This window comes from Notamacropus eugenii, chromosome 2, assembly GCF_028372415.1.
Source record: "Notamacropus eugenii isolate mMacEug1 chromosome 2, mMacEug1.pri_v2, whole genome shotgun sequence".
Lineage (NCBI taxonomy): Eukaryota > Metazoa > Chordata > Mammalia > Diprotodontia > Macropodidae > Notamacropus > Notamacropus eugenii.
In genome coordinates, this window is record NC_092873.1 from 234057720 (window position 1) to 234076902 (window position 19183).

Genomic DNA, 19183 nt, shown 5'->3' on the forward strand with positions numbered 1-19183 from the left:
TCAATTTTAAGTGCCCCTAGGCTCATAACAAGGACAAGATTCACCCCTTTCCCTACTGGTCCTTCTACCTCCTAACAAGAACAATAACATTGACAAGAACCAGGAGAACACTGTACACAGTCATAGCAACACAGTGCAAAGATCAGCTTTGATAGACTTAGCTCTTCTCAGCAATGCAATGATCCTTAGATCTCCACATGACTCATGATGCAAAATGATATCCACTCCCAGGGAAAGAACTATGAAGTCTGAACACAGATCAAAGCATACCATATTTTTTTTTTCCTTTCTCATGGTTTTCACCTTTTGTACTAATTCTTCTTTCACAACATGACTAACATGGAAATATGTTTAATATGATTGTGCATACAGCCTATCAGATTGCTTGCCAGCTTGGGGAGGGGCAAAGGGAGAGAGGGAAAGGAGGAGAGAAAAATTGGAACTCAAAATCTTCTCAAAGTGAATGTTCAAAACTATCTTTACAAGTAATTGGAAAAAGAAAACACAATGTAAAGTGCAGCTATGAATCAATGTGCTGGCTTCAGAATCACTCACCTCAAACTGCTTGTTCAGCTTCTTGTATGAAACACACTCTTCCAAAGCATCCTCCTGCTCAATCGCATTGGCAAGTACATTAATTGAAGTTTCTGCCTCCGTCAACCAATTCCATAATTTGTCTATAATCTTGAAGGAGGCCTGCACTGACCTGAGGTCCACCTCTAAGCAAATTTGTCTTCCTCGAGCGCTGGAAGCAACAACAGACAAGCAAACCTTAAATAACGTCCAATGTTATGTACATGATGAACATGAAGTTAATAGATAATGTAAAAAGGAATGTTCCTTTTTACCAATTACCAAAAGTACCTGAGAAACCCATCCCTTCATATGTTTGGTGCACTTCAGGATCAAACAAGATACTTCCATACCACTTAGTACAGTGCCTGGCACAAAGTAGGCCCTCTATAAACTTCCTTTCTCCTCCTTCAAACAAGAATAGTAAGAATTTTCTATTTGCATATATGAATATTAATTTGTGAAGGCACAAAAAAATTCAAATTACAAAATCACTCCTGTGAAAAACTGAGTTATTATTCTTATTTGGGGATAACATTTAATGTTTGTGCATACCCCAAAAGGGCACTTATTGTATGGGAAATTGGAAAGAGGGCATTCAATTCAGTCATTTCATAAGCGTTATTTTCTCTCCCCATATTCCCAGCTAAACAAAATGACTTAAAGAGAAACTCAATTGAAACAATTTTGAAAATGAAGAACCATCCTCAAAAACGAGACTTCATTCAATAAGGGATTTCCTATGTAGTTATCCCTTTGACATCATGATTTTCCCATTGCAGTTTTTGATATATTACAGTTGTACATAAGATATTAAGTGAGAATGTTTTGGGAGTTCTGTGGAAATCATAGACAACATGTGAAGACCAGCAAACGATGCAGAAAATGTGAGTTTAGAGACTGAGAAATGCATAAAATATATGAACAGTATTGTACAAGATCAACATATTTTCTCTTTTGATACCATAATATTTCAAACTTCATCTCTGGTAGGGCCAAAGAATTTTATGCGGATTTTTCAGATCACCGGGGCACTGTGCCCCTAAACCCCATGATGTGGAAGGGATCATTGTAGCTCTCTTACTTCTCATGACATATGTATTTATGACTTGGAAATGAGATGAAGTCACTTTAATAAACCAAAAGATCTTTGACAATGAGTGTAGGTATTAGCTGTGCCAAGACAGATGACAAACCTCTGGAACTTGATAAAGACTTTCATTACTCAGTGAGTGAGCCATCTCCATTCAGATTGGCTGGTTCTTGGAAAATCTAAACAGTCTGCTGCCAGAAGTTTCACAACTACAGGGTTGGACGGACAAATCTCAGCTGACATAGACTTTGAGGATTCACTCACTTATATATAGGCCTGGATGAATCATCAGAATGGGGATTTATGGTAAAGATGTGTGTATGGCCCTGAAAACCTGATCTGACATCATTTCTTCTGATTTGAAGAACTAGACAAAGGTTAGCAACAATTCAATGGCATGCAACTGCTTATTAGCTACTGAAGGCAGCTGGGGGCACAGTGGATAAGAGTGCTGGGGCTGAAAATGGGGAAAACCCAAGTTGAAATCCAGCCTTAGACTAGCTACATGTCATTGGAGTCACTTAACCCTCTTTGCCTCAGTTTCCTCTTTACCAAGAAAATCCAAAATTTGAAATCCAAATTTGAACCCAATTTGAATCCAAAGATTCAAATATGACTGAAACCAGTGAACAGCAACTTAGTGACTTCCTTATATACTTCTTGTAACAACTAATATGGCAGAAAACAAATGTGAGCACATGCATTGTGCAACAAATCAACTAAATTGATGACTAACGACCTAAATTCACCATATTCTGGGAATTTTATGATAGTATACAGGTAAAATATTACCGTTGTTGAATCAGTTTTCAATTACGTCCAACTCCTTATGATCCCATTAGGGGTTTTCTTGTCAAAGACACTTGAAGGGGTCTGACATTTCCTTCTCCAACTCATTTTACAGATGAGAAAACTAAGGCAAATGGGGTTAAGTGACTTACCCAGGGTCACATAGATAATTAAGAGTCAGAGACCAGATTTCAAATGAGGTCTTCCTGCCTAGAGGCCTGGCATTCTAGCCACTGCTGTGTGACTTAGTTGTCGATGACTAAACCTACATAGCTCTAAAAAGTTATTTTATCATTTAATTTAGACATTAAGTAGTCAGAATAACTTTACTTTATCCTGAACCTTCTACATCACTCTGTAAAGTTGAAGAAAATAGGAAAGACATAAAGAAAATATTCCAAGTTGCTAAAATGAAAAATTCTGTGAAATGCAACTTCAGTGACACTCTGTCAAAGGTACAAAATACGTGGAAGATATACAAGTAATCGATAGAAGATTTAATTGAGAATTCTTAATCACTTTCATATATCAGGGACCACTATACAATGCTTATGGCTGTTGGTTTCCATGTAACATTTCATCTAATTAGAACCCTATCAACTACATAGAAACTCTACCTATCACCCAGGAGGCCAGGGAAAGGAGGGAGGGTTGAGGAAAGAAGATCTGTTTATACAGTTGGTGGGGTATAACTATCCTGAAGCCAACATTCTGACACTCTTTTACTTAAGGTCATTTCCACTTCTAAGAATCTAAAGATTTCTAATAAATGATGGAAAAGAGTACCCCCCCAGGGAAAAAAGAAGACCCAGGGAGAAACGTAACTACAAAGACACTTTACAAATAAAACTGTGGATCATTCTAATTATCAAATAAATAAACTGTTTAAGAAGACAGGAGGATAATCCAATAAATTTAAGAAAAAAATCCGTGCCAAAGAGTTTTAAATGTTTTAGCAGTTAAATGGGTAAATACTCAACTATCTAGAAATCTCATAAGCAGAAATGATTTCCCAAGCAGCTGGGATAGTTGAGGATTTTATATTACTTTATGTACATTTTTTTTTCAAACTTAGGAAGGGAGGTGAGGGGGGCAAGGAAGAGGTGGGGGAAGGAGAAAGGAGGAAGAAAGGAAAGGAAGGAAGGAAGGAATGGGAGGGATGGGATCGGGAGGGAGGGAAGGAGGGAAGGATGGGAGGAGGAAGGAAGGAACTGGGGAAAGAGGGAGGAAGAGGTGGGGGAAGAAGAAAGGAGGAAGAAAGGAAAGGAAGGAATGGGAGGGATGGGATCGGGAGGGAGGTAGGGAAGGAAGGATGGGAGGAGGAAGGAAGGAATTGGTGAAAGAGGGAAGGAAGGTCATGTCCATTTGAAAGACTTCAACCAACGTGACTATATATATGTCTCCAATAAGCATGATGCTCCAATAAACTACCATATATCCATTTAAAAATAAGTTCAAGTTTTGAAAATCCTGTTGATGAAAGAGTAGTTGTCTTTCGCATTATCACAACTGAATGAAAATGTGAGTGTTGTGTTCCCCTGCTATGAGAGAGGAAGTATTATCTTTGAGTATAATCCATTTTTAATTGCCTACTCTATCTAACCCAGCTATTGCTGTATGCAGTCTTAAAATATTTACAAAGCAAAGGAAAAAAGATTTAGAGGTCCTAAATAAAGCAGGTCTATATTCCTAAGTGGTCGATTTTTCTAGAAAGTTTTATCCTCTGCAAAAGTCTTCACTGGTTAGATTACTCCTCAAATGGTGCTGTTATGTAGGAAACCTATATTTAAGGAGCATCTTTCTTTGCTAACGAGGGCATCCTGCGGTTCTTTTCCTCTCAGACATGGGTTATAGCTCATGCATCCAAACCCACTGTCATATCCAACAGATGTAATATCAAAACAGAACCTTCCTCCAGTGAGCCACAGAGAACTTAATATTACATACTTTTTCTCCTAAAAATCTCTTACAAAACATAGCATTTGCACTAGATTTCTTTCTTCCAAAGTCTAATCTCTTTCAACCATATTTATACCTTTTAATTTGCCTTACAGCACTGTTATAGGAGGTAGCTAGATGGCCCAACAGATAAAGAGCTGGGTCAGGAGTCAGGAAGACCCGAGTTCGAATGTGACATCAGACACTAACTAGTTGTGTGAATCTGGCCAAGGCACTTAACCTCTCTCTGCCACAATCCACTGCAGAAAGAATTGGCAAACCATTCCAATATCTTTGCTAAGAAAACTCCATGGACTTTATGGTCCAAGGGTTCTGTCAGAGACGACTGAACAACAATTCTATCTGCAGAATCGCTACAGAAATTTGTTTTCTAGATTGTTGCAAAAATAAAAGGAAAAACAACTTACTATCATTTCTAAATTGCTGGCTATGCTTTATGAATTGAATATGAATTGCAAAGGAGTCCAACATTATCCACTTTAGTCAAATGCAGAATGCTGAAATCAAAATACCACAAAGTAAATCACATCATGTATCCAAAGGTCTGAGAAGAGGAGAGACTAATTGCACTTAGACCTTTTGAGTCATTCTCAGAATCAAGAAACAAGGAAATATTTTGGAGCACTGACAAGCATAAGAAAGAAATTTTAAGCAGAAGTTAAAGACTGTGGTTCTTGAAACCCAAGTATTCACTGAGGCTGAAGACAACGATTTCCCACACAGATAAGATGCTCTCCAAATTGACCTACCAGGACTGAAAGACAAGAATGACTTAGCTTTATTGAAAAGTGCATTACAGTGTTCGTTTTCATTTTCTTGACATAGGAGTAAATTTAGACTTAGTAAAAAATGATATGCCCACAAACGTACAGAGAGTAACAGAATAGTGACTCAAATCTTCTATCTAGCTTTCTATACTAAGATGTGATTATTGATTTTGGGGGGGCGGGGGGAAGGGTGAGAGGTAGAGACATCGAACTTCATTGTTAAAGGGAACTGCTGGAAAGGAAACTTTCCCAATAAAGATCAGCTATACGCATTTACTCATATATAGCATTCCACAGCATCAAAGCAGTGGGGCAATGTTTGGAACAAAGTATGCAGAGAGAAATAGGAAAACAAAGCAAACAAAAATGGAATGAATAACAAACTCTGATAATTGTTTAGGGAGAAATTCCAAGGCAGATGCTTGTTTGAGAAAGATAAGGCAAGAGTCACTCTAAAAATACGATATAGACCACATAATATTAGTCCAGTTTGCTATCAAAAGGAATCGAAAAAAAAAAAAAAGGCAAACTTAAGGAGGACAGGTATAAAACCTGCTTTTTTAATCTTGCCCAGTAGCTAGAACAATAATGATTGTTATTAATAATGACAAGCACTTGATAGGATGAGCATTCCAAGAGAACAGTAGCTGCTTCCTTTCTGCATTTTTATCACCAGTACTGCCAGCACAGCATTTGGGACATAGTAGGTCTTCAATAGATGCTTACTGATTTGCTTGTTAATGACAAAGACTTAAGAAGTCATAAATAAATGGTGGCATGGAGACAAGCTAGATGGCTTGGTGGGTGCTGGGCTTAGAATAAGGAAAACCTGAGTTCAAATCCAGTCTCACACACTGATCCTGTCAAGTTACTCAACCTCTTGTTCGCCTTAATCTGCTGAAGAAGGAATGGCAAACCACTGCAGTATCTTTGCCAAGAAAACCCAAAATGGGGTCACAGAGAGTCAGACATGATTGAATGACTGAACAACAATAAAATGGTTGTATATACCTCTGAAAACCATAGCTTAAGTCTTTGGATAATGCATTTACTTACGAAATACGACGAAATTCTATTCCACATTGACTGTGTAATATTAACCAATAAAGTCTTTAAATTACCGTTGGTTGAGATTAGCCCAAGCTGCATTGAAGTCATCACCATTTTTCCTTAATGCCCTAGTATCATCAGTTCTATACGTCTTCGCCAATTTCTTCCACAGATTCTCATAAATTTTTATCGTAGATTTGTTTTTATTTAAATCCTGGATTAATGCCTAAAGCATAATTTTGGGGGAAAAAATAACATGAGTGGGGTCACAGATGGAAGGTACATCATAACAAAAGACCATCCAAATTATCTTAACACTAATTTTCTCATACCCTGAATGCACTGTGAGTTCTATCAGTGATTAGCATAGTTTGTATAATACCACGAATATTAGCAAAATAAAAATAATCTAAATAGTTATCTATTAATTTAGTTTCCATAAGCATGCACTTTCTGAATAGATCTAAAATATCTTCTAATATTAAATTGCAGTTTTTTAGCTGAAGAGGCAAATGCATACATCACACATGGATACAGTACATATACACAGAATACTATAAGAAGTAGTACCATAGAGTACTAAAAGGTTTACCAATAATAAAAGAAAGACAGCAATCTTCTTGCTTTCTATCAGAAAAATATTAAAAATAACCATTAATTCAGTATATCTATTCTCAAGTTTTATACAATATGAAACTACTGGGAAAAAGAAAAAACAAAGAAGTAGTAGTAGATATATACCACCTAGATATACATACTCAGAAGCTGGTGTTTAATTTTATGCAATTGAAAAGCATATTACATTCTTTCTGTCATTTGGTCCACCCCACAGTCCTTCAAAGTAGGAAAGGCAGGTCCTACACAGATATAGAAACTGGGACCAAGAAAGAAGAATCTACTTGCTCAAGATCTCATGATGAGTGGCCAATTCAAGACCAGGCATTTTCAGTCTATTTCTCTTTATACTACACCCGTAGTTTGAGGGCTCCTTTACAGCCATCACACACATAGAGCTTTTTTGTTTAAGGGGTTATTGACATACATCAATGTTAACATATTTGAAATTGAAATTTCTTACTATTATGAAAATTGCCTTGACTTCACTGATCCCATCAAAGGGTTTTGTACATCCTTGGTGGAGCCAGACTACACTCTGAAAACTGCCATATTATGTAATAGTACAAGAAAATTTAGACTATGCTAAAGCAGGTGTGCTAGAGGCAGCCTGAACTCATACCAGGGAGGCACAATTGTTAAATTTTCAGTATGAGGATTTATACATTAGAAATCAGCAAATGCTAGAAATCAGGGCATGGTTGACAGTTCTGATACTTGTTTAGAATGAGGAAAGTTAAAGACAAAAATTTAATGCTACAGTATATGGGGCAAACATTCTTTTTCCAAGGAGCCAGTTGTTAAATGTTTACCAGCATATCACTGCTTTAAATATTCAACCAGATTTCTCAACGTTCTTCAATTGCTTCTATAGAAAATTCCCTTTCAAATAAAGCACACAAAAAGTCCATATACAAAGTAGTAACGACAGCAATTTAAAAATTCCCTAAAATATCGTAAAAGTTTGATAATTCAGTTCTATTTTTCTCCAACAGATCATCAAAGAATGGTGGTAGCCAATAGTTCATGCTGGTACAATAAAGTTCAGTTTACATGAGAAAATTAAAGACATAGCAGTTTACCTGCAGTGTCCAGAAAATAATTTTTTAAAACTGTTTTCTTACAAGAGGTACCTGAGATAACATCAGGATTACAAACCCTGGAAAAAATCAACTCTACAAAAAGAAAAATGCTGCTCAAGCAAAAACAATAGGAAAAACATTACAAGGCTATACTCTTTATGCCTTAACAATCACATGAAAGCACAGCAGCGCCAGTTAAAGATGTTTTGTTGGTTTCAATATTTTATCTTGTCCACCTATGACTCCTTTCAGTTCCCAAGTTACAGGTATAAGAAAATAAATATTTTAAGGTACTTTAGCTTACAATGGCCTATGCCTTCTTCAGGGAAAATGGGAATTTTACTATTATTATTATTATTTATCCCAGGTTTTCTGTTCCAAAATCTAAAAAAGAGAAAAAAAATAAACACTTGGGACAATGTACAATTCAACACGAAATCTATTCGGAGCCCACTATAGATTTCCTTCTACCACTAGAGTTAGCAAACAGGTGGCCATCAAATAGGCTTTGAGATTTGGTAAAACACTAATGATAAACTACAGACACTGACTATAAGTGGACTTTTGTTTCCCTACTTTAAAATCAATTAACCAACCAACACTCATGAAGTACCCACTAGGGGTTAGGCAATGGACGAAAGCACTGGGGATACAAAAAGAAGCAAAATCTTTTACCTGTTGCGGGTGGAAGCTCAATTCCATGTGGACAGTCTCGGGCGGGTAAAGGTGGGAACTTCTAAATCTTAGAGTTCTCATGAGGCCCCCCAGAAAACAGCAGGGAATCGAGGAGTGAGACCAAGCTATCTCGTGTATTTCCGCCTCTTCCCGTGAGAAACGTGATGGGAGGAGCATCCCCGCCCTCGAGACTGACCCGGATATGGGCACACCTATTGTTATCTAACAGGCAAGGTATTCAGGTGCAAACTACATGGCCGGAGAGCTTAAGTAGGGTCAGGAAAGCCTGAAAGCTCTTAGCGCTGAGGGGCCCTTACAGGACAGAAGGCCCCTCTTCCTTCTTTCCTCTCTTCGCTCTTCCCTCTCCCCTCTCTCCCCACTTCCACTTCTGCTTTCATTCTCTTGCTGTAAGATCTTTGCCTCCTTGGGAGATTTCTCTCTCTCTCCTAAGGAAGAGTTCCCCCTGCACATGTAACCAAGACCCTGAATAAAGCCTAACCCTTGTTCGACTCTGGAAAGTCTCTTCTCTCATACGTTTATCCGGTTTGGCCAGCCGAAGACCTGCAATAGGGAAGGTAAGACTCGGGTAGCCCTCAGGCCTCTAGGCCTGGCATTTACCAATCACAGATTTCACTCCTTTCAATTTTAATGCATGTATCCAATTGAAGCAATGGAAACAAAACAACTCTACTGATGATTAGACTGCAGTACCCTAAATTGCATTCATTATACTTATTATCTAATGCCTTAATATTTTAATCACATTTCACAAATGAATTATCCAGGGATTGCATTCTTTTGGAGACTTTTCAAGAGAACGGGGAAAGAGAAGGATCACAAAAGTAAAATAATTCAGTATGGAGTCAACATAAGCTAAATGCAAAAAATGTGTATGGAAATCCAACTCTGTCTCTTTTGCCATGAGAGGCAAAAATAAATTAAAAGTCAAAATATGATCAATGTAAAAGATCCCATTACGCTCAAATTTTTTTACACACAAGGTCCATAATTATAGAAAAAACTCATTCAGTGTGAGCAACAGGTATAGAACACAGGTCTCTCTGGTTTTCAAGTCCAGCCCTCTTTTCCACAATGACAAATTGCATGAAATGATGGATTTTTTTATTTAAGCGTTAAACATTTTTTGGCATTAACTCACCAAAGAAGCCCTAAAAAAAGGATTCTCTTTGGATGTGTGTACACAATAAATCTTCACATGTATCTGATGTATAATGAAAATGCAGTACACAATTTAAATATGTATATATCTCACAGAACCCTAAATACAGAAAGACTTCATAGGAAACAAACAAAATGAAACTTCACTGAAGAAAAAGAAATGCAAACAATCTGGTAAATCCTACTTTGTTCTGAGAAATTTGCTTCACAAGCGGTTCCTCTTCTGAGATACTAAGTAGTTTGGCTTTGTATTCGGTTACAAGTTCTTGGACTTGTCTATTTAAATCTCTCCAACGTTGGGAGTCCGTAAGCATGTTTTGCAGCCGCTCTTGCCTTGAGTTCACACCAAATTCAGTGCTGGCCCACTGAATTTTGACTTCATTAACTATGGGAAGCAATGCAAAAAGTTAGACCTCAAAGTTCATATGAACTGAGCATCAGTGATAAACTGATTGATGTTTGAAATCTGGCAAATAAAACAAAAAGATTTCTAGTTCGATCCAAGAGAGGAATCCAACATGCCTATATAGGTAAATTGTAAGAAATGTCCCTAAAGGGAGAGAAGGACAGAACAGCACCATCTTAACTGTTGACATTACAAATTGTTGAAAATACAAATCCAAAATTAGAGGGTAACAGTACACAGCAAGGTAATCACTGAAAAAGCAATAATCAACTCCAAGCTAAACTAAACCAGTCAAGGAATATTAAGAAGTCGATAGATCCCTGTTAAAAAAAAAAATACCCCTACTTGGCTTTACACTTAATGTGGGAAGGCAGGGTCTAGGAATTTTATAAATGAAGTACTGAAATGAAAATAGAAAAGGAGGTCATTCTTGGTCCTTGAAACAAGTGATGACAATGGATGGGATGACACCACTGAGGAGGAGGTTTTAGAGGGATTCACAAGATAGACAAAAGTACAAAGCAGAACAGTAGAGATAGGTCACAAAAAGGCACATCCAAGCAGGGTAAAGAAGGGGGTGGGAGTGGGGGGTGGCCGCAATATTAACGAACAGTCAAAAGTTACGTTGGTCCAGCATTCTATAGCTCAAAGGAATACAAAACAAAAAGAAAATGGGCGGAATCTACCACGTAAGTGATAAAACTAAGTCGAGAGATACAAAGATTCTTTAAGGCTACAAGGATTTATTTGGTAAATTAACTTTGCCAATTAAATGATTGCTACCTTAACCCACAATCTTAACAGACCCTTTAAAACAATTGACTTCAGTCCCATCAGTGACATGAGGCTCGAGTGATACTTAAGTTATAGCAGCACTTTCCTGTGGCCCTGTCTTTATTTTCTTGGTTGCTTAAAAATAAATGGGAATAAAATAAACCTAAAGTGTAAATAATTATAATCTCTCACGATCCAAGGTACTCTTCATGAAGTGAAAATCAACGCCTGCTTTAAATCAGTACATTTTGATATTCAAAGATTGATACTGACACCACTATCGTTTCTGCACTGATCCAGCTCACAACCACTCAATGCAGAGGAGACAAGAGAGTTGCTATAGAAGAAGAATGCATCCTGTTGCAGACAATGTGGTGATGAGTCTCTTCCAATGTAGCTGGGCTATATAAGGCACATGTATTCTATCCACAGGGCCATGCTCCAAGTGCCTCCAGTCAACTACTACCTCCTAACACTGATGATGCAACACGAGCAAAAGAAATCCTTCTGAACATTAAATTTGTAAGTTTGGAAAATAAGGGTTCTTCTGCTTCTGTGTGTCAAAAGAATTCTGGAGACTTTTAAAATTTTTTTCTTTGTTGTCAGGAGATTCCTTTGCTAAACATAGAAAGTTCAACAGAAAAGGACACTGGTTCACCTCCATGACCTGAAGAAGCATCCAAGTGAGCCCTGGGGAGACATACCAGTATACAACTCAAAAGAAAGACATTCAGAATTCACATAAGCAAAAGTGATTTGGTACTTGACACTGAGGGAAATAAATACTCCTAAAAAGACTATTATACAGTCTCAATTTTAAGGACAAAACTAAAATATAAAGAAATGTACTATACATCAAAATGTGTCAACCCAAATAAAAATGTGTTTGTATATATGTATCATGTGTAATGTGTGTATATCTAGAGACAGATGTGTATACACACACACACAAAGATGTACATTATCCATATATGTTACATACACACATATTAGTAGGATTTACTAAGTGAGGAAATTCACAGTTTACAAAGTGAGGACAGACGACGACAGATAGCTGGAAGAGACTTACGTTTTTCGATGATGGCTGTTTTTATATCTGTTTTACTCTTCAAATTTCGGGCTAATGTAAAAATACGATCCAATTGGGAGTGGCGCTGCTCTAAGTCAGCCTTTGTAATCTAATGAAAAAGAAATTATATTACATTTTGTACTGAGAGTCACTAGGGAACAATGGAGAGAGGGCTGACCCCAAAAGTCAGCAAGGCAGAAGTTCCAGCTGCCTCTGACTCCTCCTGGGCTATTGGATCCCAGGGCAGTCAAGCAGTGCTCTGGGCAAGTCTCTAGGGCTACCTGAGAAGGTGCCAATATCCCAGACCGGTGGTTTCCTTGGTACAGCAAACTCCTAGGTCATGAAACTCACTCTAAAACAGTCCCTACGTATTATAATATAGCACAAATGTTAGTTTAATAAAAACAATGCTAAGGAATCTCATGACTTTTTTCCAGAAAGACAGTCTTCAACTTATCTAGATCCACGTATGTGATTAAGATGACTCTCCCAGTACTGCTAAAGAAAGAACAAAAAACAAGATTGACCAAGCATTATTAAGGTGATTAAAGAGTGCAAGTGTATCAATGAGCTTCTGAACTGTAGATTAATTACACATCAATGATGAACTGCTGCTTCAGAAGCTTTTGTACCATTTAACACTGATTAAGTGTCCTGATTTTGTTCTCTATAAAACTGATAAATCCTGAAAGAAAAGAGGATGAAATCAGAGAACAATTCATGTTTCAAGAATAATGATCATAAACACAAAATACGGACTACAGTGTAAGGTTTTTACCAATGGCTGGTAAAAGAACTGAGCTAATGCTGGAGCAGGAAGACGGTACTACAACACAGAATACTAATACACTATTAACTATTTTCCAAAGAAAAAATTTCCATTTTTCAAATATCAGCCTACCCACAAAAGTCTTATGCTTAAGGAAAACAGTCTCTCTGAATGAGGATGTAAAAAGTAATTTAATCTTGAAAATTCAAAGTTTCATGAAATTCTAGAAATACAATGACCTTGAATGTAGTATTCAACACACAGTTACGTTCTATTGTGTACCGCAGGTAGGAAAACACTCCAGACTCAACTAGTGTGTAGTTTGCTAGAAAGTAAACACTAGGTTTTAATACTGAGGGTAGGGAATACGTTCATATCTTCAAGATAGGCAGCACCTTGCAAATAAGTATCTAAGAGATGAATGCTGATTTGAGCCATTCATATATCAGCAGATGAATCCATGGGTGCATCGAAAACCTAATTGGGTTAACACGGATTTTATGAAACTCAATTGCTTTAAGTGGGAAGATTTCTTCTTCCTTGTTGTAAAAGCTTCCTAAATTCTACGTTCCCACAGTTAGCACCACAAACGAAATGGAGACTTTTTAGGTCAGTCTTATCTGCTTTTATAATTCTGGCATTCAACTTTACACCACATACTTACTTTCATACGTTCAATTGTCTCTTTGATCTCTTCCGTATTTCCAACTTTGACAACGCTGGACCTCAGCATTCGTTCGATGCACATAAGCCATTCAGCTAGTTCTGTCGCAGTTTTTTCTAGATCGGGAAGCGAGGAAAGTTCTGGTTCTAGAGATGACTGTGTCTCACCAGTAATTTCGGAGGTGGCAGGATGATCTAAAGAAATACAAATAGATCCAGAAGAGATTTTGCTACTGATTTCTTTTAATCTTTCAAATAAAATGCTGAGCAGTTTAATAAAGAAAATCTCCATTTTACATACTAGTCATCTATTAATTCATATTCACTTTGTAATATGCATTAGAACTGGAGAGATAAGGCTTTTATAGATCTGTGTTCAAGTCCCAACTCTGGTACCTATTACTACTGTGACTTGGGGCAAATCATATTTACTCATCTATAAAATAAGGATATTTGAAGTATGTGGGATGTAGGGTTTTTTTGGAAGGAAAGAATTTAGCAAAAAATATAAATTCTAATAGAAATGTTATACCACTTTTGAGGAACAATGTGATTTTCTGGAATTATCGCTGGTGAGAAATTCAGAAGACCTGAAATTCGGAAATTCAGATTTTCTCAGGTCCAACATTTTTTATTCTACTAATTCATTTTGTTTTAATGTTATAAACATTTTCAAATTGTCCCCACTCTAAAAAAGTTCTCTTACAAAAAAAAATGAAGTAAAACCAATATGATGAAATCATTTGAAAGAGAATGCCAATGCCATTCCACATCTGTAAAAGCACCTCCACCCCAGTTCTCTATTTTTAATTTGTTTACTAGAGGTGTATTTTTTCCCTTCCCACCTTCCATGTCATTAAGAAAAAAAGGAAAGAAAAAAAATTCTTGTAAAATAGGCATAATCAAGCATTGGATATATACAAAAGTATTTATGACTTATTCTTTACCCTAAACCCATTACCTCTCTATCAGAGGATAGTACATCATTGGTAAACTGGAATCATGAATTATATCAACTCTATTGATCATAGCTCCACAGTTTTGCAAATATATATGCCTTTACAGTGTTGCTTTTATTATATCACTTCTCTTGGTTTTCTACTAATTTGAATCTTCCTCAATTTACATTCTTCCGACTCTTCCAGCTCATATAATTGTGGGTTAATAAATATAGATAATGTTTGGGAGCATTAAGTTGTTTCTTCTGCAAAATAGGTTTCATAATAGAAATGCTACATAGCTAGCAGGTAATTTTAAAGAAAGTGTTTTATTACTGTCAAAACACTATGTAAATTTAAGTTAGTTTTCCAATACAATTTTTTTATAACGTACCTCATATATCAATTATTTTAAGGCAGGGCACAGTGTATAAAATGTAACTGGATAGAACCATTGAGCGTGAAAGACCAGAAGAATGTCATTAGAAGTCTGTGTTTTACTATATAAGGGCAAATGTCACTTAATTATTGCCTTTACAAAGATTTCTTTCAACTGCATACCATCTGTGAACCTGGGGAAAAAATTTTTCTCCCTATATTCCATTCACTGGAATATAACAGATTGGGTTATGAAGTAAATGACCTCCTGGGTCCTAGGTTCATGCTGATACAGGTCATTCAGAGATGTGTTCAAATAAAGTCATAGGTATTTCCAAAAAAACTCTAAAGTATAACTGGGTAGACATGAATCCTCCTATATAATCAAGAACCTATATACAATGAGGGCCAATCACCCCTAATTTATCCATGTAAACTCCATATTTGTACATATTAAGGTAATGCTTCAAATGGGATACACATATAATAATGTAGTATTTTCTCATATACAAAAAGCCAACCACACGTACATACAACTACATATATGTGGGCATGCATACATATATCTATAGATATATAGATATCTATAAATGTATAGATATAATTAGTTTATTCTCATGCCAGAATGATAAAGTATTTTGACACTAGGTGAATAACCATAGCATTTGGTGGCTGAGTGGATAGAGCACTGGGCAGGGTACTGGAAATATCTGAGTTCAAATCTAGTCTCATGCACTTAATACTTGTGTGACCTTGAACAAGTCACCAATTCTCTATCTGCCTCAGTTGCCTTAACTATAGAAAACACTGAGGATAATAGACCTACTTCCCAGGGCTGCTGTGACAATCAAATGAGATCAAACTAAAATATCTATGAAGCAATGATCCCAGTGTCTAGCACATAGTAAGTGCTTAATTAAAGTGTAAAATCCCTTTCCCATTGATGAAAAATGTTGTCGGTTAAACCCTTTACCAGATTCTACCTCTGATTTTTTGAAATTAAAATGGAGGTAAAAAAGAACACATTAGCTCTCTAACACTGCATAGTGGATTAAGGGGCCAGGCTTGGATTTAGAACGACCCTGAGTCCAAGTGTTGCCACTGACACTCACTAGTGAAAATGGACAAACTGTTGAACCTCTCAGTGACCAAGACAGCAAAGAGTTTTACCTACAGAGGAGTGGACCATTTGACTCATAGGATCATAGATCTACTTAGAAATAATCTCCCCATTTCACTAATGATGAAAGGAAGATCAAGGATTGTTGAGTGACAGAAAGGTCATCTAGGATAGTCAAGGGTCAGAGAAGGGAACTGAATCCAAGTGTTCTCACTTCAGAGTAAGTCTTCCTTCCACTGTACCATGCTGACTCAAAAATGGTGGAGGAAAACTCTCAAAGTGACAGAATCATAGCAGCAAATCCTAAATATAAGCTACCCTTTGACAACAAGAATATATACATTTTGTGATATAAAAAAAAATAGAAAAGGTATGTCTACTGAAAATATTAATAACTGAAGGAATCTACAAGGCATAATTGACAATTTATATGAAAACTGCCTAATTTCAAGTGATTCATGCTGGAATTGTGTGTCTTCCCCCCCCCCCCCCCGCAAAAAATGTATAAGCTCTTTGGGTGGAATAAATATATCTTTTAATTCTTTTCCACCTCAAAATCATCCTACTAATGAGAAAACAATGTAGTCTGGTGGGGTGGTATGTTGTGGTGCTAAAGTAAAATACTTTTTACCTAGGTTAAATACTGATATATTAACTATGTAATCTTTAGCAAATGACTGAGCTTCCCTGGGAGCCAGTTTACGACATGAAAAGGCAAATATGTAACATGAGAAACTATCATCCCAGTCTCATTTAAATATTCATAAAGCTAGTATTAACTATTCTACTCTAATGCTCTTTATTCACTCAAGCAGTAGGATTTTTTAAAAAAGATATTTATCTGTTAAACCCCAAAAGAAAAGAACACATTTAAATTGTACTTTTTAAAAAATGAAGAGGAAACATTACTTTTAAAACTCTCTTAGAAGAATAGCTTTACAGAGAAATAATAGAAAGATGAAAGTTCCACATAAAATTAAACAAAATTAAGATATCAAGTTTTCCCTTATTTACCAGAGGCTGTTGAAGGATGGGGCTCGGAAACATCCAAGGGTCTCTCCTCCAGGGCGCGAGGGATATCCCTCTCCACCTATAATTTCATACACAGAGAGGGAAAGAAAGGTAAGAGAAAATATCACTTCCCACAGAATGAAGATAATTTTATAGTCCAAATTACATTCAAAATGAATATGTTTCTATTATTCTAACTAGAATATCAAAAAATTATGTTTGCTATTAATAGACAGAACTTAAACCCATCAGTAGACATGGATCTATGGCTTTATTGAAGTGGGCCTTCTTTAATATAAAAAGAACTGATTCATACTTCACTATGTATGACTCTTTTTCATTCTCCATTATGCATTTTAATTCACTTAATTAGCTAAATCAGAGAGGGAAGATCATGCTTTTTAAAAACACCTTACAAATTAAAATAATTCAAAATAACAATAACTCCTATTTCCAAAAAATACATAATTTTCATTTAGTTTTATTATCAAAAACTAAGAAATGTCTGTGCATAACCAAAAGATAAATTATTACACAGGAATGGGAGTGATCAAATATAGTATTCTTCTATACCTAGTCATAGAAAGGAATGAAAGATGGTAAGGGGAAAGGGAAGGCGAGGGATGAAGGGAAGGAATGGGGAAGAGGGGAGGGGAAAAGGAGAAAATGGAAGGGAAAATGAGGGCGAAGAGGGAAGAGAAGGGAAGAAACAAGCATTTATTAAGTGCTTAATATGAGCCACACACTTTGGTAAATTTTTTACAAATAATCTCTCACTTGAGCTTCACAACACCCCTAGTGGTAGGTGTTAGTATGACCTCCATTTGATAGTTGAGAAAAATGATGCAGACAGAGCTGAAGGGACTTGCCCATGGTCAGTTACTAAGTGTCTGAGGCTAGATTTTCACACAGGTCTCACAGACTCACAGACTAGAACTCTGTTACACCAACTAGCTGCCTCTTAATGACCACATGACAGTTATCTTAAGCAGAATTATCACACTTCTGTGTGATAGATTAGATTTGTTTTGCCCTTATTAAGAAGTCAGAACTAGGGTCAATGGTTAGAAGTGCAGAAGGAAAGAGTGACTCAAAAGGAGGAAAATCCTCATCATAATTGCAGTGGCCAAAATCGGAAGGGACTGCCCTGAAGGATGGTGGCACTGGAGTTCTCCTACTAGTAGATGCTAAAAAGACACTTGGGAAACACTTGGTAGAGTTTCTCTTTCTTATGTGATACTCAAGTTTGATGTAGGAAGCTATACTTTTCTGGGTCCAAAATAACAGTTTCAAGCTAGTTCTGTCTGGTTTGTCTCAAGTAACATTAATATTCATTATTTCATCGACTTCACAACATCCAAATCTATTAAGCAAAATGCCCCGAAAACATTGATCCCTATTTTTAAGATAAGCAAATCAATATTTCACTACATTCCATGAACATAAGAGGCACTCACAAAGAAAAATGGGGGAGGGCATCTTTAAAGGTAAAATAGAATATTACAAGGATATCATTCTTATAATAATCAAATCACATCCACAAATATTGATTGGGACATGCAATGTGCAAAGCATTTCAGGCATACCTTATCCCACTTGATATTCAGAGTTCTTAAACTGGCAGAAATGAATTTTCCTTCATTCATACTGAAGTCTTCCAATGCAAGTAGCGAAGGGATATTTGCGTTCAACCACCGAAGATTTTCCCTTTGTACATCCATGTGCTGGGTTAAGTCCTAAAGGGGGCAGAAGAGAGCTTTGGTTAAAAGGGCAACACACAGCCACACCAGCATTAGTAGAATGACATGAAAAACCCTTGTCTTTAAATCATGGATTTGGCATTTAAAATGTTCATGCGTAAACATACTACAATCTAACCGGAAATAATAGGAACAATCCCTGAAAATAATTTCATGTGGAATGAAGTTCTTTACGTGGCAAATAATCTCTAAGAAAACAGCAATACACACTTCAATTTATCTAAAAATACGCTTAACAAAGAGAATACAGAACAAATAATGCCTCTAGTTTTTTCTATACATGTCATGGGACTAATTTGGAACAATGCAAATGAAAATATTTTAAGGAACAGAATTACAAAGCAGTAATTAAGAATCAAAGTGTAATAAAGCCAAGTGTAATGATGCAACACGGCCATGATTTTTAAGGCTAAAAACTGCCAGGAAGTGCTACTCCTACAACACATTTAATAAGCTACGTGAACAATTGAATGAATACGTTGCACTAGGCAGCAGGATCTTAACACAGAAGGA

At 36.5% G+C, this 19183-nt stretch overlaps 1 protein-coding gene and 1 long non-coding RNA gene across 2 annotated transcripts in view; one reads left to right on the top strand and one right to left on the bottom strand.

Moving 5' to 3' along the window:
* The window catches only part of LOC140526947 (utrophin-like), a 77378-nt gene that overhangs the window by 25726 nt on the left and 32469 nt on the right, over window positions 1–19183 (bottom strand). The window contains exons 7-13 of the mRNA XM_072643567.1: window positions 18497–18646; window positions 16914–16989; window positions 13465–13658; window positions 12032–12140; window positions 9968–10167; window positions 6303–6457; window positions 556–745 (exon numbers count right to left, since the gene is read on the bottom strand). Coding sequence (XP_072499668.1) covers window positions 556–745; window positions 6303–6457; window positions 9968–10167; window positions 12032–12140; window positions 13465–13658; window positions 16914–16989; window positions 18497–18646 — 1074 coding nt within the window. The remainder of the gene's footprint in view (window positions 1–555; window positions 746–6302; window positions 6458–9967; window positions 10168–12031; window positions 12141–13464; window positions 13659–16913; window positions 16990–18496; window positions 18647–19183) is intronic.
* On the top strand, window positions 10802–11857 carry LOC140526952 (uncharacterized). Its single transcript, XR_011974618.1, has 2 exons — window positions 10802–11484; window positions 11569–11857. It is a non-coding gene; the product is annotated as an uncharacterized lncRNA (long non-coding RNA).